This window comes from Garra rufa, chromosome 4 (assembly GCF_049309525.1).
Source record: "Garra rufa chromosome 4, GarRuf1.0, whole genome shotgun sequence".
Classification (NCBI taxonomy): domain Eukaryota; kingdom Metazoa; phylum Chordata; class Actinopteri; order Cypriniformes; family Cyprinidae; genus Garra; species Garra rufa.
Genome location: NC_133364.1, coordinates 8,971,846 through 8,996,209, shown reverse-complemented (window position 1 = coordinate 8,996,209; position 24,364 = coordinate 8,971,846). Strand labels below are relative to the sequence as shown.

Below are 24,364 nucleotides of genomic sequence, written 5' to 3'. Positions count from 1 at the left end.
CAAAATAAAAACATTACCAGAAGTGTATAAAAAAAGTTTATGAACTTAGAAGCTTGCAAATCTCATTTACACTTGGGGGTGCTGGAAATCCCACCCTGAAAACTGTATCAATGATGTGTTAATGTAAGATCAGCTCATAATCTGTATGCTGAATGTTAGTAAATGAACTTTTTGGAGCGTCTGATGTTGGTTTTAAATATGGCGTCTAATGCATCTTCACACATAGAGCTTCCATTGTCTAAACTGCATTTGTGATCAAAACCCCTTCAACTTCAATCACATTACAGGCTGTGATTAGTTAACAGTCGTATATCCTGCGTTCACAACCGAAAGGGGAGATGTGAGTGAAGGACATGGCCCTCTAACACAACCAGCAGTAGGCAGGATAACCCTTTCCCCTACCCAACTGCAGAGATGAGCCCACACAATGGCTTCTTTCACCTTTGCCTGGGATAAGAGAGAAGTTACACTCTTAGGTCTTTTTTGAAGCCAAATCCAGTGCGTGTAATGAAAAGAGCTTTGCAATGGCTGATAAACAGAGACAGACCTCCGCTGAACTGTTGAATACGCAGTCAGAAGGGCATGGACGATCCGATTTGGTCTTCGGATTCATCCTTCAAGGGCTTAAATAGCTATTTTGGTACGTATGGGATAATATTTTCCATTTAAGATTTACAGATTTACAGTAAATGTTTCTGATTTAGTACTAAACGCCTCTTTTGTTAGAGCAAACAGCCATTTTGATCAAATTAAACATTCACACAATTGAGTGTTTTTTGCTCAGCGGTCAGTAAAAGTTCATTTTTGGATTTTTCCGAAAATACTTCAAGCGCCATAAAAGCAACCCAAACAGTTGTGCTTTTGTGAGTGTGGAGGACACAATAATGACTACTGGAGGTCGCCTCCGTTGCCCCAAATGAATGATTCCCTCCTATTAATAGCTTTATGATATCTTACCAACTAAAATTAGAGGGTTCACGACAGTTAGTTTTTGAGAACAGATACAAAACAATGTTGTCTAGTGAGTCTGATCCAGAGATGGGCCCCTGGGCCATTGTGAAACCGCACAGAACAAGCAGCATTTGTCTCGGACCCCCTGAAGCAGAAGTGGCAGAAGGGGGAAGTCTGGGATTGGCTGCTTCATGCAAACAGAACTGGGCGGTCCCAGCGAATTAGCAATATAGGCGAAAGACCTGAAAACCTGTCAGATCCGTAATCTCTCTCTGCTTGAGGTGACTACTACGACCCGCAATAAAAAGGAAAGGCCTGGCCTTAGTGCTAATTAGGTCACTGAGATCCTCCTCCTATAAAGACCAGACAGGGACAAGAGGGGACAGTCACTCAGTTTCCTCTCCACAGCTTGGGATCCTATCTTAGTGGACGTACAGGGATTGAGAATGCCACATTTAACTGATTGTAGTTTCTACAAGATGAGAGACGGAGCTCGAGTTTCCAACGTAAGGAGTTGCTATGTTCTGCTTTGAATTGGTTAAAGGGTGGTTCACATGCTGTCATTATTTACTCGTCCTCATGTCATTTCAAACTGGTAGGATTTCCGTAATTGTGCGGGACACGAGCACATTTTGAACATTTCGGTTAATATAATGGAACTCAATGGGGTCCAAAAACAACACTGGCACCCATTGACTTTCATTGCATATATCTTCTTTTGTGTTGCATAATCATACAAGACAACATGAGGGTAAGTAAATGATGATGTTTGGGTTTACTTGGTTTAACTGTCTTGCATATTACATATTTGTTGGCTGATGTTGGATTATACTGGTTAAAGGGATAAAATTCTGTTGTCATTTGCTCTCCATTGAACCTGTATGAGTTTCTTGAAACTGTTGAACACAAAAGAAGATTTTTTTAAAATGTTAGTAGCCAAACAGTTGGTAGCCATTGACTTCCATTGTATGGAAAAAAATACCATGGAAGTCAATGGCTGCCGCCAATGGTTTGGTTACCAACATTCTTCAAAATCATTTCAGCAGCTGAAATAAACTTGAATATTTAAATATATGATTCAGAATTTTCATTTTTGTGTGTGAACTATCCCTTTAGGTCACTTTTAATTTTTTAAGTAGGTTATTGGTGTGATGTGCTTTAAAAAGAGAAGTTGGGATTGCTAAATGCTTAAATAGGTGCACATTTTTCATAAAACACTGCTTTTTTCTTGTTGGTTTTGGTTGCACAGATGCCTAATGCTGGGAAAAAGTGATCTGAAAGACATTTGTGTATGAAGACTTCATCTATAGACCTACATTATCTAAAAAAGCAAATTTTCTCTTCTTTTTGAAGGTCCAAAATCACCTGGAGAACTCCAAGTATCATCTCAACCAGACTCAGGCCCAGCAGGTCAAGCAGTACCTAACTTTGGGCAGCAAGCTTGCTAGCCAAGCCCACCCAGTTGGCCATCCTCACCCGGGCCAGGCCCTGGGAGCGGTGCCTGTCATGCGCAACGGACACATGCCGCCCGTGAGCGACAGCAGCACGCCAGGAAGCCCGGTCACCCTGCTCACGCTGGCCAACCATCACGACAGCGAGGTGAGAAGACTACTTCCTGTGATCTCATCTACAGTCTTTGTGTGTGTTTACTCATCAATAACTTCAAACATTCAGCTCTGATCATGTTGACAATGAAAGGAGGGTCTGCTGCTCTGATAAGAGGTGTTTCTTCATCACGGTTGTCTTTTCTGAGATGATGAATCATTTGTCATTGGATTACCGGCCTGGTTTTCATTCACACGTTTCTCACTTTTACTCATTGCATTGATACATTGACTGATGACGGTGAAAATTAAACTCAAAACGAGCAAACAAACATCTCAAATTGACAAATTCAACCACTATTGATGGGGGCAAAGAATGCGCTATAATCACTGTTTTTTTTTTTTAGTTTCCAATGGATGAAGTTATTGATGATCTTATTAGCCTTGAATCCGGGTTCAAAGATGGGGGTTTGGATTGTATGGAGCCAGGCATCATAATGCAAAATAATGTAAGTATAAGCCAAGTTCATCTCTTCACTCTGTTGAACTGTTGCATTGGGTGTTATTAATAATGATTTGTAAATAGGGGTGTAAAAAGTACGGTGGAAAGTATTTCATTTGCGTTAGTCAAAATTGTACTGAACTAAAAGTTAAAATATTAAGTGTATATATATATATATATATATATATATATATATATATATATATATATATATTATGAGTTATTTACTCAAAGTAGAATACTATGTTCAAATTAAAAAATTAAAAAATATAAAAATTTTGCTTAACTAAGTCAAAATATCAAGTAAAAATAATACTAAACTATATTATTTATTTAGAACAATTCTATAATATATAATTTAAAATGTGATATTTTTAATTAAAATTTAAAAATAGCTACATTTTTAAAGCTAAATAGCTTTAAAATTTAAATTATTAACTCAAAGTAGAATAATATATATATATATATATATATATATATATATGTACATTTTGTATAATATATATTCCATTCTATAACAATTCTAAAATATTAATATTAATTCTAGAATATTAAGTTCTATATTATTATATATAATCAATACTTTATCACTAAAATAATTTTAGTCATGACAACCACTGCAATATGTATATGTGAGTTTAATTATCATTTTTAGAATATTTGTAAAACATCAATAAGTATTAAATAATTATCAATTATATCAACAGTTATATTAAACGCTATATTATTTTATTTTTAATATAAAAAAACATTTATAAAGTGTTATGTTAGTTTTCTAAGTATGAAAAACTATAACATAATTATTAAAAAAAAATGATAAATAGCTTTTAAATGCATACAAACCTTCAGTGAAGTGTTAACTTGTAATAAAATGAAAATGACAAACTCAAATGCACACATAATTAGACAAATAAAACATGTCTACTTACAAAATGTAAGATAAATGTGTAGGTTTAAAAATGAAATAAACACACTAATAACACAAACACGTGCCGGTCTTTGGTATGCTTGTGAAAAGGGGTTTGTCTTTGCGTGAGGTCACACCGAGTCCAGCTGAGAGTCAAAGGGGAACAGACTTAAATCTCAGGCTTTAAACAGTGGAACAATACAGATTAGTCTGGTAATGATGTCGGCATGCAGAGAGGTATGTCTTAGAAGAGCCCGACTATGTTAATGAATGTTCACTACTCCAAAACAGGAGAAAATAAACTGAATCTACCTTCTGCAAAGAAACTGCAATTTAGTTATAGCCAATGAAGAGCTTTCGGTAAGCGTGTGGGCTCACAAGTGGCCCAAGTGTGTGTGAGAGCAGCATGAAATTGTTAAGGTCATACTGACGTCAGAAGGTGGACAAAGCATCACTTGAGTCGTGATTACAGCAACACCTGAACTCACTAGAGAGGTATGTGGTACTATAGAAACGAATAAGGCAGATAGAGAGAGAGTGAAAGCGAGCAAGAGTTTTGTATCTGAGTAAGCAGTCAAGCATCGGATTGAGCTAATATCTTCTCTCCCAGTGGACTTGTTCAGAAATGATACCATGCTTAAATGGATCAATTCGTTCTAATTAGTCATACAGCACGACGCATCAAGCCGCTTCCCCCGTGTCAACATATCTGCTAACATGATGGGAATGGATTGAAGCGATTACGACGGCAACAGTCAAGGGGCCGTGGCAATCTTTCATGTTGAAAAGCGAGCGCTTTCCCCCACTGAGATAATGGAGAGCGCATACGAGCAGAGGAAACACCATAACGCCTGCCGCCTCTGTCTTCCTGTAATGCTCTGACCTCCTCTTTAATCCTGTACACTTCGTTTTTTCATCCAGAACGCTGACAGAAATTGGCTTTCCACAGCTCTGGCTTTTGTGGGATTGGTAGTCAGGGGAGGTTAAATAATGAAATTCAATTCAATTTAAAAAAATACAAAATAATATTTAATAATAAACCTTAAAAAAATACAAATTTTATCTCAGCTAGTTACCAGTGTGGCATTTTATTTTAGTTTAACTTATACTAAAAATAACCATAAACTATACAGAAATTAAAAACAATAAAATAAGTATAATTTTATAAAACAAAATTAGTAAAACTAGATAAAGATAAAATAAAAACTAATTCTAAATATTAATAGGAAGCGCTGCTTCTTTTTGCTGATTTTTTCTGCTTATTTAAAACTCATACTGAATCTGCACAAAATGAAACACGGTGTGGAAACTTTTTTTTTTTTTTACTCAGAAATTGCTAGTAAGTGTCACAACTACAATGAAAAAGCATTGTTAGATGTGAAATTTTGAAGTAGAAAAACGGGTGTATTTGTAGCAATGGCCAAAAATACATTGATCAATTATTCTTTTATGCCAAAAATCATTAGGATATTAAGTAAAGATCATGTTTCATGAAGATATTTTGTAAATTTCCTACCATAACTATATCAAAACTTAATTTTTGATTAGTAATACGCATTGCTAAGAACTTCAGTTGGACAACTTTAAAGATGATTTTCTCAGTATTTAGATTTTTTCATTTTTCTGTGGTCCAGGGTCACCAATGTACTCCAATAATCTTTGTTTTATTTACTACTTTGAATAATATTTCATTAAAAAAGTGTACATATTTAAACCTCCATCATTTGTAACATCTTACACAACCTTGTGTTATGCCTGTTGCATTTGCTTATGCTTTCATTTGCTAAAAGCAAATGAAATTAAAGCTGTAATTAACACATTTTATTTGTCAAAATCAGTGTATAATAAGTCTGGAGACTCCAACTAAGCTTGTTTAAGGGATAATGTTTTGTGTTGTTTAAGGTTTTTACTCTTAATATACAGAAAGTCTGTGTCAAAAATCATGCATGTAACAAAACACCAAACATATTACACATGGCACAAAATAGACTATAAAAGATCACATAAATGCAGTAGAACTACACAGGATGAATGTTTAATGTCCCTGCATAAATCTAGACTTACTTTCTGTGTCTTTCCTCTGAAGGTGTCGCTGAACAGCAGCATGCTGGAGGTGTACGGCGATGTCCAAGGTATGACTGCCCCTTACGGTGGACTGACACCCTCATTGCCCACAAAGCTCTCAGTTAAAATGGAAGTCACAGGTACGAAGCACAGAAGGGCACAGATGCCTGTCTGAGCAGGACCTGTGCTGTTAGCAAAGCCATTTCAGAAAGAAACATTTACAAGAGTAGTTTAGTTACACAAGAGATATCATTTAAGGGTCATTGCAGTTTTGAGACGGTACATTTTCTGTTGCTCTTCTCGTGACTCACAAAGGTCATAAGATCCACAAAATAAAATAAAATAAAATAGGATTTCTTGGAAGTTAAACCTCCATTAGCACCACATTTTACTTTTATATATGCATTATATAATATGCACTTATGAAAATGCAGACCTATAGTATACCTTACAATCAATTTAAAATGAAATTGTTGGAAAAAGAAACCATAATCATAAACAACATATATGCAGAATATTAATAATAAAAAAATATAATTATCAATATTATGTAATTCTCTATTTTAAAAATCTTTATAAAAGTATTTTCAAACCTAAATGGTGTATTGTATTATTGTATAACTGTATTATACATATTTTAAATAGCATTTATAAATGAGTACTTATTTTACGAGATAATATAGCTGTCTCAAAACTGCAGTTTGTATTTACATTTACATTTATGTATTTGGCATACTTTTGTTGTTTTTCATTTTTAATATTATTTCATATTATTATTTTCAATTATATGTTTTAATATAATAAAATGATAAATGTTTTCATAATAAATATGTTTCCCTGTGACCCTGGACCACAAAAACAGTCATAATTGTACATTTTTTTAATTGAAATTTATACATAAATATGTTTCCATTGATTTTTGGTTTGTTAGGATAGGATAGTATTTGTTGAGATACAACTAATTGAAATATTGCATCTAAGGGTGCAAAAAACCTAAATATTGAGAAAATCGCCCCTAAAGTTGTCCAAATGAAGTTCTTAGCAGTGCATATTACTAATCAAAAGTAAAATTTTTATATATTTATGGTGATAATTTAAAAAATATTTTCATGGAACATTATCTTTACTTAATATCCTAATGCTTTTTTGGCATAAAAGAAAAATCAATAATCAATCCGCTACATAAAAAGTATGCCAAATGCATTAATGTAAATGTAATTGACACAAATATAATGTCTTTTAAAGGTGTATGTAGGCAAGACAATTAAAAACAACACAATATAGTCTTTCATTTTAGAAATTCAGGGGGGGAAAAGAAATCCATGACAGACTGTAAATAGATCTAGCAAAGCAAACCCAGACGGGTTCATTCCACATGTGTTATTCCAAAAGACCCGGGCTTTGAAAGCCAAACACAAGCCTGTATGTTTCATGTTATTATCCAGCTGTCTTATTTTAAGAGTCAGCGCGCTCCGTGTTTAGCTCGCCATTGTGTTGCTCTCATTCTTCATTATCAATGCTTCAATGAGCGGAATATGGTAGCATGTATTCTTAGCATGATAGACACGGCACAATGCCTCCTTTGTGGGCGCCTTTTTTCTTTCTTATGAATGTCATGCATCAAGTAAAGCTAATTGATTCAGGAAATAGAAAGGATGCCTGGAGAACTCTTCACTCTGGCTGGAAAATAAGTGCATTACTGTCTTTTTGGCATAAGCGTGCTGCACGGCACTCTTGTTTAGTTACGCGCGGCTCAAATGACCTTATTGAATCAGCAGAAATGAATTGAGAAATCCAATCATGGCTCCCAATTATATAATTTGGAAGAATGCGAATATGATTGCAGAAGCATTTGGCCTCCTCCTCTTTAACCGTTCCGGGATGTCAGCACATTGGTTAATCGTAAGGTCAGGAAGGATTAAAAGAAGATACGCAGCTTTTCTACATTAAGACAGATATCTGGTGTTGACAAGTCTGGGGTGAATGAAAACAGCTTATTCAGACACAAAAAGAGGGATTGTATTGATGCGTGGCCGCATGTGACGGGTTTAACAGAGGTTAGTTTTGTTTTGGGAGTGTTAGCCAGGGGTCAGGAATCTGGAGGAAGTTGCTAAAACTAATCATATTATTAATCTGACGGCTTTCTTTAAAGACAAAATTTGCATCAGCATGGCGTTCACCTTATCTTTGGATATCGACATATGAGTTTCTACAATAACCTTCGCATTTTTCTTCTCTTACAGAACACGACACCAGAGTGCTGGCCAAAGAAAGACAGAAAAAAGACAACCACAATCTAAGTAAGGGGTCTTTACGCTTAAAAAAATGGTTATTTAGCCCTTATGTTTTGTTAAAAAAACTTAAAATTAGTTAAAGGGGTAGTTTATCCAAAAATTTAATTCGGTCAACATTTATTTACCCTCATGTCCTTCCAAATGTGTATGAGTTTATATCTTCTGTTGAAAACAAAATAATATATTATGAAGAATGTTGGTAACCATACAGCTGACGGGAGCCAATGACTTTCATAGTATTTATAGATGTCAATGGCTACCGTCAACTTTTGGGTAACCAACATTCTTCAAAGTATCTTCTTTTAAGGTAATGATGATAGAATTTTCATTTTTGGGTGAACTGTCCCTGTAAGTAACCAAAAAGCTGACGGTAGCCATTAACTTCCATAGTTTTTTGGAAGTCAATGGCTACTGTCTACTGTTTGGTTACCAACATTCTTCAAAATATCTTCTATTTAGGTAATGATGATGGTTTTATTTTAATTTGTTTTGGAAGTCAATACCTACAGTCAAATATTTGGTTACAACATTGCTCAACATAGCTTTTTTCAGGCAAAGATGATAGAATTTACATTTTTGGGGGAACTGTCACATTAAGTAACCAAACAGCTGACGGTAGCCATTGACTTCCACAGTTTTTTGGTTACTGACACTCTTCAAAATATCTTTTTTTAAGGCAGTGATGATAGAATTTAAATTTTTTGGGTAAACTGTCACTTTAAGTAACCAAACAGCTGACGGTAGCCAGTTTTTTGGTTTCCAACATTCTTCAAAATATCTTCTTTTTAGGTAATGATGATAGATTTTTTTTTTTTTGGAAGTCAATGGCTACCGTCAACTATTTGGTTACCAACGTTCTTCAAAATATCTTCATTTTAGGTAATGATGATAGATTTTAAATTTTTGTGTGAACTGTCCCTTTAAGTACTAGGTTAATTCTTTTCCTAAATTTCCAAGAAACTATTGTTAACAAAAATGAACAAAACAGTCTATTATAATTATTAGTTGTATACGTTTTCTGAAAAATGCTTGGCTGCTTTGTTATACGATAAATATTCACTAAAAATATTCTTTAATATTCTGAGGAGAATATTTTATTTTTTATTTATTATTAAAGACAGTCAAGCCATTCTCAACAAAATATGGGGGTTATTTATTTAATTTAATCATACACCATTCATACTTTAATTTAATAAAGCATGCATTTTTAGTAATCATTTATATTTAATATTAATATTAGGTTTGTGGTGTATGACATACTTTGTTCTCACAATTGCCAGTTGAAAGACGACGGCGATACAACATCAACTACAGGATCAAGGAGCTGGGAACGCTGATACCAAAGTCAAACGACCCGTAAGTCGAAATCTTCTCGGATTCATGCAATAACAGTGGAGATGAACTCGAAAAGTCTGAGAAAAGAAAGAAAAAACAATCACGTCAGAGATAGACTTATGAAGACAGGGCAAAATGACACTGAAGTAGGGAAAAAATGACTCATTTCTCAAGGAAATACCTACAGAGCGAACAGACCTCCATCTGAATGATGAAAATGAGGTTGAAGGCAAAGTATAGACCATTTGAACTAAAGTTTAAGCACAACTGAACCCAGAGATGAAGTACAGTGCAGACAGAGAGTCCATTGCCCCCGCTTAATTGAACTTTTTATCGAATTTAAATGGAAGGCTAGCGCTGTCACCTTGCCATTAACGCAAGATAAAGGAGATTATTAGCTGCGATCAGGCCAACATCTTATTCCAAAGAAAGAGACAATTTCACGACACTTTTCTCCTTTTAAAAAGTAATGGTATCGGGAATGACTGCACTTTACTTCGGCTCCCGAAGTCCAATCTTTTTCTACCTCTTCCGACACCTATTTTTGCTCGGGGATTAATTTGACCGTACAAGGGGCCGTCGAATGGGCTTTCTGCAGACGTACTTAACTATTCCATTAAAATTCCCATTCAAAGGCAAGGTAATGTCCGAGAATGAATAATTGGCCATGTAAATCACAGTTTCTTAGTCCTGGGAAAAAAGGAGACCCTTGTGAGGCTTTTCTCTGTGTATGAAAGTTCTGCTGATGCAAAGGCGCTGTTGAGAAAGGTTATCTTTTACGTTTTCTCCGCCAGTGATATGCGCTGGAACAAAGGGACGATCCTCAAGGCCTCTGTGGAATACATTAAGTGGCTGCAGAAAGAGCAGCAGCACGCCCGTGATCTCGAGAGCCGACAGAAGAAACTGGAACAGGCCAACAGAAGACTCCTGCTACGAATCCAGGTAAAGAGACAAAAAGAACAAGAGAACGAGGGGAATGTGGCCATGAGAGAGAGCGAGAATGAGATGTAGACATGAGACACGCCAGAAAAGATGGTTGTAGAAGTGAGCGACGAGGATGTAACACAAAACAGATGAATCACATGCTAAAAAAAGTAGAATGACCATTGAAGTTAAGACTGTAATATCTTTATTTCAGATTTATCTGAAACAAGAACTAATCTGACACAATTGAATTAACTTTAATTTTATAATAAACACACCTATATCTTTATAACAGAGTAAAAAAAAAAAAACCTGTGACAGAAAAAGCAGCATTTAATTAAATACTTCCCTGTGAAAAAAGGCCAGACATAAAAAGTCGTTTAAAAAAGTTAGTCGTTTATTTAATCAGTGAATCATTTAATTTCGGTTGACTAAAATTAGCTTCAGTTTTAATTAGAGGAAAATTCAGTACAGTGAAGATGAAATTTTGGTCGATTTAGGAATATTTTTGGCAACAAAAAACCTTTGTGATGGTTGCAGCTTGTATAATATTTTATAAATGTATAAAATATGTAAAATACTTGGTTTTATTTTCACAAACTAAAATTAGAGTTATTTTAGTCCAGGTAAAAAACAAAACAGAAAAAAAAAAAACTAAGGAATTGGCAAATAATTTATTAAATAGTGAATCTATTTCCGTGAACTAAAATTTGTTTCTATTTTAATTAGAGTAAAATGAATGAATATAAAAAAGAAATGTTGGCCAGATATTATAAATGTATAAAGTATGTGCAATACTGGGTTTTATTTTCCTTTTTTAAGATGTATTATTGCTGAGCTGTTCAATTATTCAGTAAATTATTTAATTTTCATCAGCTAAAAATTGTTTCTGTTTTAAATAGAGTAAAACTGAGTAAAATGCATTAATATTAAGAAGAAACATTGGCCAATTTAAGAATATGTTAGCTAAAAAACCCTTGTAATGGTTGCAGCTTAAGGCATGCGGTTCAGATATTATAAATGTATAAATTATGTAAAATACTTGGTTTTATTTTATTTTATAAGATGTAAATGTTATTTTTACCATCTAAAATTAGGTGCTATTTTAGTCCAGGTAAAACTGACTAAAATTAATAATAAAAAAAAAAAAAATGAATCAGTGAGCTGTTTATGTAATCAGTGAATCAACTAAAATACTTTTCCTTTTTTAAGATGTAAATGATATTTGCACCAACTAAAATTACAGACACTTTAGTCCAGGTAAAACTGACTAAAATAAATAATTTCTAAGCTGTTTAATTAATCAGTAAATAATTTAATTTGTTTCTATTTTAACTAGAGTAAAATTAAATATGAAAAAGAAACATTGGCCAATTTAAGAATATTTTTGCTAAAAAAAAACCCCTTGTAATGGTTGCAGCTTGAGGCCAAAAGTTCAGATATTATGAATGTATAAAATATGTAAAATACTTGGTTTTATTATCCTTTTTTTAAAGATGTAAATGTAATTTTAACCAACTATTTTTGTCCAGGTAAAAGTGACTAAAATAAATAGAAAAATGATTTGGTGAGCTGTGAAAATGAATAATTTAATCAAATATATTATGTGAATAAAGTGATTCTCTACAATTAAATAAGAGCATTTAGAAGGCCCTGTTTAATTAGCGCCTGAACTTGTTTGGTCAAAATACAGCGATATAGTGGAAGGTTTTGATACTCTTGTAGCCTGTTTTAAAACAGTCAAACATAGTCTATTGGAAAACATGGTTTAGTTAGTAGTATCAATATAATAGCAGCTCAAACTAGGCCTCAAATATAGTTTATAAAGACCAGTGGTTTTAACTGATCACTTAAGTTGATCAACATCTAAAGTAGCTGAGCTAGAAAACAAATGTACAAAAACAGCTCCCCATGTGTCTGACAGCTGAGCGGCCTGGCCTGCTCCTATTGATGTTTGTAACGGCCCATCCGGCCCCGCTTTGAAACATGGCGAGCTGAGGTAATTACCTGATTAATAAATAGCAGCTACAGCTTCGTCAGGAGCCGAATGGGCCTGGAATTAGATTATGAGGGCTAATAACTTTGAAGAGCCAGGCTCCTCGTCTGAATTTATGCATTACATTTCCACAGTATTGACATATTCGCGGACCGGGCGCGAGTCTTCTTCACACATGTGAAGACATCGCAATTAGCCCTCAAAGTAATTACCCCGAGGCTCCCTATCCAAAAGCTAATGCTAATAATGCCTCAATTGAGTGTCTGAAGATACCCACGTTAAGAGGCAATGCAATAGCTCATTTAAACTGTCTCCGCTACAGATAATGTGTGGGAGGAATGAAAAGAGAAAAATATGAAGCCATAGCTGTTAGTGTAGACACTTGCAAGAGTACTAGGTTATCTTGTCAACATTGTAAGTGACAAAAATGTTGTTTCATTATTATATTTTTTTTTGGATTTCATCAACGATAGCGAAGACAAGTCAAAACATGCACAACTTCATTATATTTAAAAGACCAGATAATAAAGTGTATTTTAAAATATAAAAATAAATTATTAAAAATAAAAATAACACCATATTCTATATGACATCAATCAGATCATTATAAATGTATTAACATTAAAAATGTAAAACATTTGTCTCATCAATCAATATTAGCTGCCATTTAAATCAAAGTAAAAGGCACTAAAATGACTACATTTTGGCCAATTTTCACCCCATGATGGTTGCAGCTTAAGGCCAGTCAGATATTATAAATGCATAAACTATGTAAGATATTTTTGTTTTTTTAAAAGATGTAAATGGTAAATGTTATTTAAGAATATTTTTGCAGAAAGATTTTTAATGTTTTTTAAAGTCTCTTCTGCTTAACAAGCCTGGATTTATTTGATCCAAAATACAGCAAAAGCAGTAATACTGTGAAATATTTCTACTATTTAAAATAGCTGCGTTCTATTTGAATTTATTTTCAAATGTAATTTATTCCTGTGATCAAAGCTAGATTTTCAGCATCATTACTCCTGTCTTTAGTGTCACATGATCCTTCAGAAATCATTCTAATATGCTGATTTGCTGTTCAAGAAACATTTTTTTTTTTTTTATTATTATTATTAATATAAAAAATTTGAGTACATTTTTGTCAGGATTCTGACAAGACCCAGAGATTTATCTGCATTTATCAGCATTTATCTGAAATAAAAACCTTAACATTATACACTGTACCATTATAATTATAGTCATCATTTTTTTTTAGGAAAGAAATTAATACTTTTATTTATCAAGGGTGCTTTAAATTGATCAAAAGTGATGATAAAGACATTTATAATGTTAAAAAAATTTTCAGATAAATGCTGCTCTTTTGAACTTTATATTCATCAAAGAAACCTGAAAAAAATTCTACTCGGCTGTTTTCAACATAATAATACGTCTGTTTTTTGAGCATGTGACTGGAGTAATGATGCTAAAAATTCAGCTTTAAAATCACAGGAATAAATTACATTTTACAATACATTCAAATAGAAAACAGTTATTTTAAATCATTCTAAATGTTATTGTTTTTGCTGTACTTTGGATCAAATAAATGCAGGCTTGGTGAGCAGAAGAGACATATATATATATATAGACACAACTTCGCTGTGGTGACAACTTAAGGCCAAAGTTCTGGGTAAGTTAATAATTATGCGTCACACACAGTTTAGCTACCCTGTTTTAATGGGAAGCCCTGCTGGCTGGACGTTACCTCAGAATATAGCTATGTGATGAATGAGTTTTTGAAGTTGAGTGCACCCCTTCATGTACGTAAACTCCCTATTGGGGCTGATAAAGGCCTCAAGCAAAAAAAAAAGAAAGGAAGAGACCTAATGAAAGTGTATTTTTATGGCCAGTTCATCTTTAACCCACCTGCCTGTGTGTTATCATTGACAGGAATTGGAAATCCAGGCTCGTGCTCACGGTTTGCCCACTATGGCTGCTTCTATGGGAGCTGTTGAACTTTCATCCCATCTCCTAAAACAACAGCAGCACCAGACGGTCACACCGGCCCCTCTGAGCACCCAGGCCCCGCCGCAGCCGGGCCAGCCACCCCTCTACCCTCAGGAGGACATGAGCAACCCAGAATACACCCAGCGGACACCCTTACCGGCGGCCATGGTTGCGGGGAACACTGGGGAACAGACCGACGGCTCCAATACCTTCTCCGATCCCCTGTCCCACTTCACTGACTTCTTCTGCAGCACCTTGAAAGAAGAGCACCGGCTGGATGAGATCCTGATGGACGACCCTCTCTCGCCCTTCGGGACAGACCCGCTCCTCTCCGCCGGATCGCCTGCGGCGTCCAAAGGGAGCAGTCGCAGGAGCAGCTTCAGCTCAGAAGAAACAGACGAGCTCTGACCGTGGGGACGCTGACCTGTAACACTGTGTAACTGACCTCCCGTTTCAATTGGATTAAAAAAGATGAGAATCTTACTCCAATGTTGAGTCAGACACATCAAAAAAGGGAGATTGACTGATTGATCTACTGACAAGAACCTAAAAGACTGTCTATACAGCAATAACACTGGTTACGTATGATCACTGGATCACCAAATGTATATTTTCTGAAACTTAATGGCATTGTTGAGACAGACCAACTTAGAGAGAGAGATCTTTTTGTGCCTTATCTAAAGCAGGCTAACTTTATTACCACTGAGACCTGAAGCAATGCAGATGTTATTATGCTAGGCAAAGAAAAACCCTAACGCATCTTTCTATATTTCATACATAATGTATTTTTCCAGAAATATGACCATACTGTTCATGTATTTATGTTTTAATCCCTGTATTCTTAAAGCATTTCTTAATCTAACATGTTACTTTTTATATATAACTCTAGGGGTGTGGGAAAACACAATAAACCCCTTTTTGATAAACTGAACATATTGTCTGGCATTTCATTCATATTCAAAGTTTCATTTGAGCTCCTAAGCATATGAAGGCTACAGTATCATATTTGACATGCAAATCTCTAAGGCCTCAAAATAATCAAGTTTTCTAAAAAAAAACAAAAAAAAAACTATAGCACTACATGCCTTCTGTCATCAGATTGATAGTTTAGACTTTTCTAGCAAGTAAAAGGCCTTAAAGGGATAGTTCACCCAAAAATGAAAATTATCCCATCTTCTTTCAGACGAATACAGTTGGAGTCATATTATAAAATTTCCTGGCTCTTCCAAGCTTTATAATGGCAGTGAATGGCTGTTGAGATTTTGAAGTCCAATAAAGTGCATCCATCCATCATAAAAAGTACTCCACATGGATTTGAGGGGTTAATAGATGCCTTCTGAAGTAAATTGATGTGTTTGTGTAAGACAAATATCCATATTTAAAACTTTATAAACCAAAATCTATAGTTTCAACTTACTGTTATAGCTTATGCTACACCTACATCCTACGTCAGCGGAAACTAGAGAGTATGGTTTATAAAGTTTTACATATAAACATTTTTCTTACACAAACTGACCACCTCAGAAGGCCCTTATTAAACCCCTGGAGCCATGTGGAGCACTTTTTATGATGGATGGATGCACTTTTTTGGACCCATTCACTGCCATTATAAAGCTCGGAAGACCCAGGACATTTTTAAATATAAAGAAAGTCATATACACCTAGGATGGCTTGAGGGAGAGTAAATAAAAAAAATTGAGGGAACTATCCCTTTAATATAATGTAATTCTAATAACATCGTCCTCAATCATCATTACATTGCATCGCATTATGTTTAACGCCTAATATGTTTAAAACTACAGAGCTCTGATCATAAAAATAAGCTTTTAAATATTATCTTAAGAAGACCCTGGACCACAAAACCAGCCTTAAGTAGCACGGGTATATTTGTAGCAATAGGCAAAAATACATTGTATGGGTCAAAGTTATAGATTTTTGTTTTATGCCAAAAATGCATGAAGATATTTTGTAAATTTCCTACCGTAAATATATTAAAACTTAATTTTTGATTAGTAATATGAAATATGGACAACTTTAAAGCCAATTTTCTCAGTATTTAATTTTTTTTTGCATCCTCAGTTTCCAGCTTTTCAAATAGTATTATCTCAATCAAATAGCACCCTATACATCAATGAAAAGCTTATTTACATCAGCTTTCAGATTATTTACTGTACCAACTGTACCAAATTGCATATTTTACTCAGTTTAGACCTCTAAATAAAATTTAAGTTGTATTTCTAGCTTGAGTATGAGCTCCATATCATATTCACCTTATTCTAAGCCTATGGGTGAGACTTCCGGTTCATTAGCCACTATAGGAAAATGACGGAAAGAACAACAACTACACTGCACTACAAACCAGTGTTTTTATAATTAAGATAATACATTAAAATAATATGAGATAACACATTAAAGTAAGAGATCAGTTTGCAATATCAAGCAGCAAAACAAGCTGTTTTGTAGATGAGACCAGAAGCCAGATGCATAAAATTTACAATTGGATTCTCAAAACATGAAGAATAAACTTCTTAACTTGAAATAAAAAAAAATAAAAAAATCATCGCTTACTCACCCTTGTGTAGTTCCAAACCCTTATGACTTTCTTTCTTCTGCAAAACACACAAAAAGAGATATTTTGAAGCATGTTGGTAACTAAATATCTTTGGTGACCACAAATAAACACAGAAAATATTTCTTAATGCTTATTTACATTAAAAAAATAATAATTTTTAGTCCAGAGCCAGATTGTGGACCCCTAGCGAGTGCTGATGACACTGATGAGAGCGGGTCTATCTGAAGTACCGCCCACTGGGAGATTGACAGTTTGAGTGACATGTTGATTGACCACTGATGAGGATGACCTCCAACCGCAGGCCACTAATGACTCTCAAACAACCCCTAATTATACGCTAACGCTCTTCTGAACAAAACCCATCCGCAGCAGAAGTTTACCGCAGAACAGCCATGATCATAATCACACGAGACTCCGAATCCCAAACGAGTCGAGTTCTGCTGCATATACAAACACTAACGATCATAAATAGTTAGCAACAACATGTAACACAGCCGCTCTGAGCCTCTTATGAGTCAAGTTGATTTAAAGTTTTATTTTGCACTTGCCCAGAATAGGCAGCCTTCTAAAGAAACATTTCATTAGCAGATATTATTTAACCAAAATCGAAAATGAAATAACACATTAATAATACAACAAACACTAGCATGCTGGAAAAAAAAGAAGAAGAAAAAAACACGTCAATGCATTTCGGCAGATAGCCCGTGTTCATCAAAGCCGGGCTAAATTAATGTTTGAGAATGTTATTAGCTTATATGTTTCTCTGTAATGAAATCGAAAAAGCTTCGACTTGCATCTCCGCCGCGGACGGAAAATAAAATTGAACTGCCACATCATTATCAAGCTCTGATACTCCAACTACAAAGTGCTGAGTGATGTTTACGCTTAATTGGCCAGAGCAATTACCCAAAGTAAATATGGATTTTCATTAAATTACAAACATGGACGAGGCCTCGCGGAAATCATTTCCTATTTTCTTTTGCTCAGCCACTTCCAAACCATTTTTCCTCCGCAAATATAGTCCTTTGATTTATTTCAACATGGATAAAAGAATTGAAAAAGGAACAAATATTATGCTCAATGCAAAAAAGCAATCATACTATATGCTAGAATGGTCCGCCAGATTAGAGATCTATCATTTTTGTAGTCAGATGAGAAAGTATACTGAAAAATATTAAGCATAGGATTTACTTTAAAACAGATTCCACTCAGAAATAGTTTGATAATTAATCAAATAACGCAATATATTTTCCAAAAATCTGTTTGATCTGTTTTACTTGTAAGAATAAGATTTACTTGGTTTCTTACTGATACAGATCTTCATTTCTCAGATGGAACTCTAGTTTATTGCTCAATGCAATTCTATGGGATTTTTTCACTGGTTGAATGATCTCAAGTTACATGCTACACAAATAATTTCATAATAAGGGTTGGGGGTTTGTTTAAATCCCACCACTAATAATTAGAGATATTGTTTTTGTTTTAAATACATGCAAACAGATTCAATACTAGAACATAAAAACCCCTAACCTCATACATATTAAAAATGCATTCATATTACACACACAGGATTGCATTATGCAGCAGAAACTTGACTAAATCCTCTATTTTCAATCATCTTCAGCCAGAGGTTAATATATTTTCATTTCTTACAACAACTGGAACTGGTAAGTGATATCAATGCAGAATCCCAGAAAATGTAGTGTTGTTGTTACCTGTTCTGAGCTGAGTTTGTTGCCGCTGTCCTGCATGTCACCAGCAGATGGTGGTAATAGACTGGGATCCTCATGTGTGTCACAGGGTCTGATCTCTCACAGGATGAGAATATGTTTCAAAACAACCTCTGGACTGTGCTTCAGTCAGCTTTTGGTGTCTATAAATCTTGGAAACAAAAGAAAATGGGAGATATTAGAGGGAAAATATACAGCTTTGCATTTTTTATTTGTAAAAGCGTCAAATGTTATTTGTGTAAGAATATATAAGCAAATCTGTGATAGATATCATTTTTTATTATCTGAACAAAAACCATCTGATGCTTACAGTAACACTGTTGGGCACTACTGATGATTTCATCTGGAAATTGAGCACAAACACAATAGACCCTGGACCACAAAACCAGTCTCAAGTAGCATGGGTATATTTGTAGCAATAGCCAAAAATACATTGTATGGGTCAAAATTATTGATTTTCTTTTATGCCAAAAATCATTAGAATCTTAAGTAAAGATCATGCTCCATGAAGATATTTTGTAAATTTCCTACCATAAATATATCAAAACTTAATTTTTGATTAGTAATATGCATTGCTGAGAACTTCACTTGGAAAACTTTAAAAGCGATTTTCTCAATATTTCAATTTTTTTGCACTCAAATTTCAGATTTTCAACAAACCATACATCAATGAAAAGCTTATTTATTCAACTTTCAAATGATGTATAAATCTCAATTTCAAAAAATGGACCCTTATGACTGGTTTTGTGGTCCAGGGTCACATATATTGTTGCTCTTTTGTTGTTTTGATTGTTTCTATTTTCCTCATTTGTAAGTTGCTTTGTATAAAAGCATCTGCTAATTGACTAAATGTAAATGAAAAAAGTAAACAAATAAAGCAAGTAAATAAATAAATAGGTAAATATTTAAAAAGGTGCATGCAAAAACATCATAACAAAACAATTTACCTGATTAGGTAATAAAAATAAAATAAACAGAATAAATAATGGTATAAAATTAGATAAAAACTAATTGCCATTAAAACCAGGGTTATTTTAGTTAACTAAAACCATATATATATATATATATATATATATATATATATATATATATATATATATATATATATATATATATATATATATATATACTTCAAATAAAACATGTGTTAACTAAAATAAAAAATTATATAAAAACAAACTTATTTCATATCCACTAGTTCATTCAGTTTTACTTGATATATTAAAATAACTCAAACTGAAATCAACTATATAGACATATTTACCAAAAACAAATAAATAGATAAAAATGACATAACACAACAAATTTATTCAAACTTTAAAAAAAAAAAATTGAAAATAGAAAAAAAAAGAAAAAAAAAGTTTCTCAGTTATACTAAAATAACAGATCGTAACCAATTAAATACAATTATTAACTTTAAAATATCAATTTCTAAGTAGCTTAAACTCCCAAATCTGCTGTGATGCCACTTACAAATAACATTTAAATGAACAATTTATACAAACATTGACCAGTCCAAGAAAAGGTAAATGTCCAGGACACTCTATCACATGTAAAGAGAATTCATTAGAATAGAATATTCCAATATTGTTCTAATTAGAGTGGGTTTAATAGTGACCAATCAGACTGCAAGGTTTGTACTGATATGAGGTGATAGTAAACCCCACTGACCAGACTCTGCCACATCACTACACAGCCTTCCCATAATCCTCTAGGGCCGAGCCTCCATTTTGTGTTTATAGGACCACACCCAGCAGTATTTCACAAAGTCCCACATCACTGGCCGGAGAGCGCCGAATTAACGACGAAGCACAAAGAGATGAAAAGCCTCCAGCTGAGGCAGCGCTATAAAACCCCTGAATGTGATTTCCAGAGATCGAATGAATTGAACCAGATGCCAAAACATAACTTCAAACAAATTGACTTCCAATTATTTAGACGCACACTTCCAGATGTGCCGCAGATGCAGACGGGGAGAGCAAAGGTATCTCGGGCCCGCGCTGCGCTTTATTCCACAATAAAGATGGGGTACGGTGGAGTGTGTTTTAAATCACTGGGATCAGGGCAGGATGTTGAGACGGCCCGTGCGGATGTGGAGACGAGAGTGTGTCATTAGGACAAAGTGAACTGACAGAGTTCCAGACAGCCATTAATGGACAAGATCATTTACAGAGAGAGAGAGAGAGACGGAGAGAGTTTTGGAGGTGCTGGAGAACAGTCATCTAGCAAAGACATTTCTTTAATGCTGATTTGCCTCCTGCCAAACCTTCATTCTGGAAATGAAATCACAGGGAATCAGAGGGAAACTCACTGCTCTGATTTTCTAATGCATATACATGAGTGCATATTAATTCACAGGTTCACTTACATCTACTAGGACGTGTGACGTAAATGCACTCAGACTCTGACGTATGCATGTTCCTTTTGCAAATATACCACAATGAATCTTTTCTGAAACCACCTTAAATAACAGCGATTGTTCAAAAGAAAAGAAAGCAGGGCTACTACAATCCAACCATAATATATAAACTGTATGCATATGTATATACTTACATAATAATGTAAAATAGGAAATAATGTAAAGAGAGAGAGAGAGAATTTTCTTGTCATTGTAATCATCATGATAGAAAGTAATTACTATTTAAAAACTAATCTTACACACTATATATAAAAAGCTGTATGCAAAAACATAACATTAACAAATAAACATGATTAACATAATTAAAAATAGTTCAATTATCTGTTATAATCCTTGTCATAATCATAATCAGTATATGGGAAAATGTGGAAAAACTGTATGTGGAAATATTAGAATAAACAAGATTAACATGATTCTATTCATATTTTTTAATTTTCTGTTATAATTATTGTTGATCTTAAAGATACTAATCATTATTGGAAAAGTTGTATGTATTATAAAAACAAATAATCATTTGAAAAAAATACTATTATAAATAATGGTATAAAATTAGACAAAAATAGAGGGTGAATATATACATATTATTAAACAGTTAACATGATTAACATAATTAAATTTTTGTATTTAATTTTCTGTTATAATTCTTGTCATATTTATATTCATAATCATACTAATCATTATTTAAAAAGCTGTGTGTGAAAACATTAAAACAATTAACAAACATTGATTAACATAAATTCTAAATTCATTTTTTCCTATATATATATATATGTTATAATCATTGTCAATCTTAATCATATTAATCGTTATTAAAAAGTTGCATGTCTTATAATATTAACAAGTAATAATAAAATAATAATTATTAATTAATAATATTATTATTATTAAATAAATAATGGTATGTAATTAAACAAAAACAGTGTGTGTACACACACACATACAAAATATTAAATACCAAAATAAATTAAATAAATTGAATAAATAATGGTATAAAATTGGACAAAAACAGCGTGTGTGTGTGTGTGTGTGTGTGTGTGTAAAATATTAAAAATATATTGAGATTAAATATTAGATAAAAAATGTACACACACACACACACACGCAAATATTAAATACAAAAAATAAATTGAATAAATAATGGTATAAAATTAGACAAAAACTGTGTGTGTGTCTGCGCGTATAAATTATTAAATATTAAAAATGAATTAAATAAATTGAAGAAATAATGGTATAAAATTAGACAAAAACAGTCTGTGTATAAACACACACACAAAATATTAAATACTAAAAATAAATTTGATAAATAATGGTATAAAATTAAGTTAAAATTAAAATAAACTAGTATACAATAGAATAAAATTAGACAAAAACAAATTAGACATATACACAATATTAAATACTAAGATGTTAAAAACTGCACACACACACACACACAAAATATTAAATACTACAAATTAAATAAATAATGTTAAAAAATTAAGTTAAAAACTATGTGGCATAGTGATAAAAAAGTGATTAAATGTTAATTTGTAGAAATGTATAGTAATTAGTTGTCACAGAATCTGATGTGATGGCAGAAACAAAACAAAAATTGTTATAATCTTTTAATGATGTTGCCAGAAGAATTTGGAAATTGAACAAAACAGCTAAACGGACACTAAAAAAGGTCAAACATCAGCTAATTGGCCCATTAATGGGCTGTTATATTGGTCACTGGTAAACAGTTGAAAAAATCTGACTATTAAGTTCAATGGACAGTCAATAAAGCTGCAAAATAAGCCACATCTTATAGTGAGCGATATCTGTCCCAGCGCTGTCAGATATCCAGTGGCCCTGTGGGAGCCCTGTATATTTTCTTTATGCTTAATATCTATAATTGACCGGTGCAAAGTGCAAAACGTTCATTCCATTATAAGCAGTAACAGTGTGTTTGGGGAGGCCGAGCTGGGAATTCTGGGAATTCAGAAAGGGTCCACGGGGGCTCTTTAATTCGAGACCCCGTGCCGGACTATGCTAATCCGCCGGCGGTCCGTCAGTCTCTCCTCATAACCTCTGATAATCTGAGTGACCTTGGTGGGGCGACGGACGGCACCTGTGATTGATTTGTAATTCAAAATGAGAGCGACAGGTCTGGTGGCACGAGCCACGTAAGCGAAGCCCTCTCCTTCCTAAACACTGCAGGGAAATCAAGAAAATAACATAAGCGGGAGTGAGATATTAATCCTAGATACACTCAGAGGTGTTGGAGAGTGTGTGTGTGAATGAAGTGAGAGTGTGCGTTGGGTTTCAGAGTCTCGTTATCACGCCGGGATAATTGGCGCTGTGTGGGTCGGCCCGTTTGACCAGGACTTTGTGCATTATTCATCTCCAGGCTTGCAGCGGCCCGTCGCCACGCCCTTTAGAGAGGGACTTATTTATTATTAATGGATAATTGTTTATTAAATGCAGAGGCTTGACCCTATTATGCCTATTACAGCCTGTGCAGTATACACTCGCCGTTTGACCTACTCCAAAGATGTGATACGGGGCCTACAGCTGCGGGACAGGAGGGAGGCGTGGGACGACATGCTGATGAAGAGGATGATAGGGAATGAGGAAGAAAGCGCACTAACAGGTGCAGGGTCAAAAGGGAGGCAGGGTTACATATTTATGACAGAGTTAATGCTGCTTTCGAGGGTCATGCGCTTCACTTCGGATGGCAGGCAGGTTGGGATATTTCAGCCTAAACACCCAATTATAAAATGTGTTTATATTTTCCCAGACAAATGTATCCATTCATATCTTGATGTTAGGACAGTTGCAATGAAATAACTACTATCACAATACAAACCATGTTAACTATGTGGCATCATCAAAAAGTGATTAACATAATGGTAATTTGTAGAAATGCATAGTAACTTATACTCACCAAAATGCTGGTAGAAACAACAGAAATTGTATAATATAATATAAAATATAATAAATATAAAAATATTTTTATATACAAATAAATATAAAAATATGTTATTTAAAAATGCTTAAAATAGTGAAAACATTATTAGTACAATATTAGAATCCGATAAAAATATTAACATTTAATACAATATTAAAAATAATGTTAAAATAAATATAAAAATGATCATTTAAATGATATAGTCTCACAA

The 24,364-nt window shown here is 33.8% G+C and overlaps 1 protein-coding gene across 1 annotated transcript in view; it reads left to right on the top strand.

The window, feature by feature from the left end:
- tfec (transcription factor EC) overlaps positions 1 to 15,397 on the top strand; it is a 38,578-nt gene extending 23,181 nt beyond the window's left edge. The window contains exons 2-8 of the mRNA XM_073838465.1: positions 2,305 to 2,550; positions 2,903 to 3,004; positions 5,991 to 6,036; positions 8,212 to 8,268; positions 9,543 to 9,618; positions 10,392 to 10,539; positions 14,444 to 15,397. Of these exons, the coding sequence (XP_073694566.1) occupies positions 2,305 to 2,550; positions 2,903 to 3,004; positions 5,991 to 6,036; positions 8,212 to 8,268; positions 9,543 to 9,618; positions 10,392 to 10,539; positions 14,444 to 14,908 (1,140 nt within the window). The 3' untranslated portion in view covers positions 14,909 to 15,397. The remainder of the gene's footprint in view (positions 1 to 2,304; positions 2,551 to 2,902; positions 3,005 to 5,990; positions 6,037 to 8,211; positions 8,269 to 9,542; positions 9,619 to 10,391; positions 10,540 to 14,443) is intronic.
- The last annotated feature ends 8,967 nt before the right edge of the window (positions 15,398 to 24,364 follow it).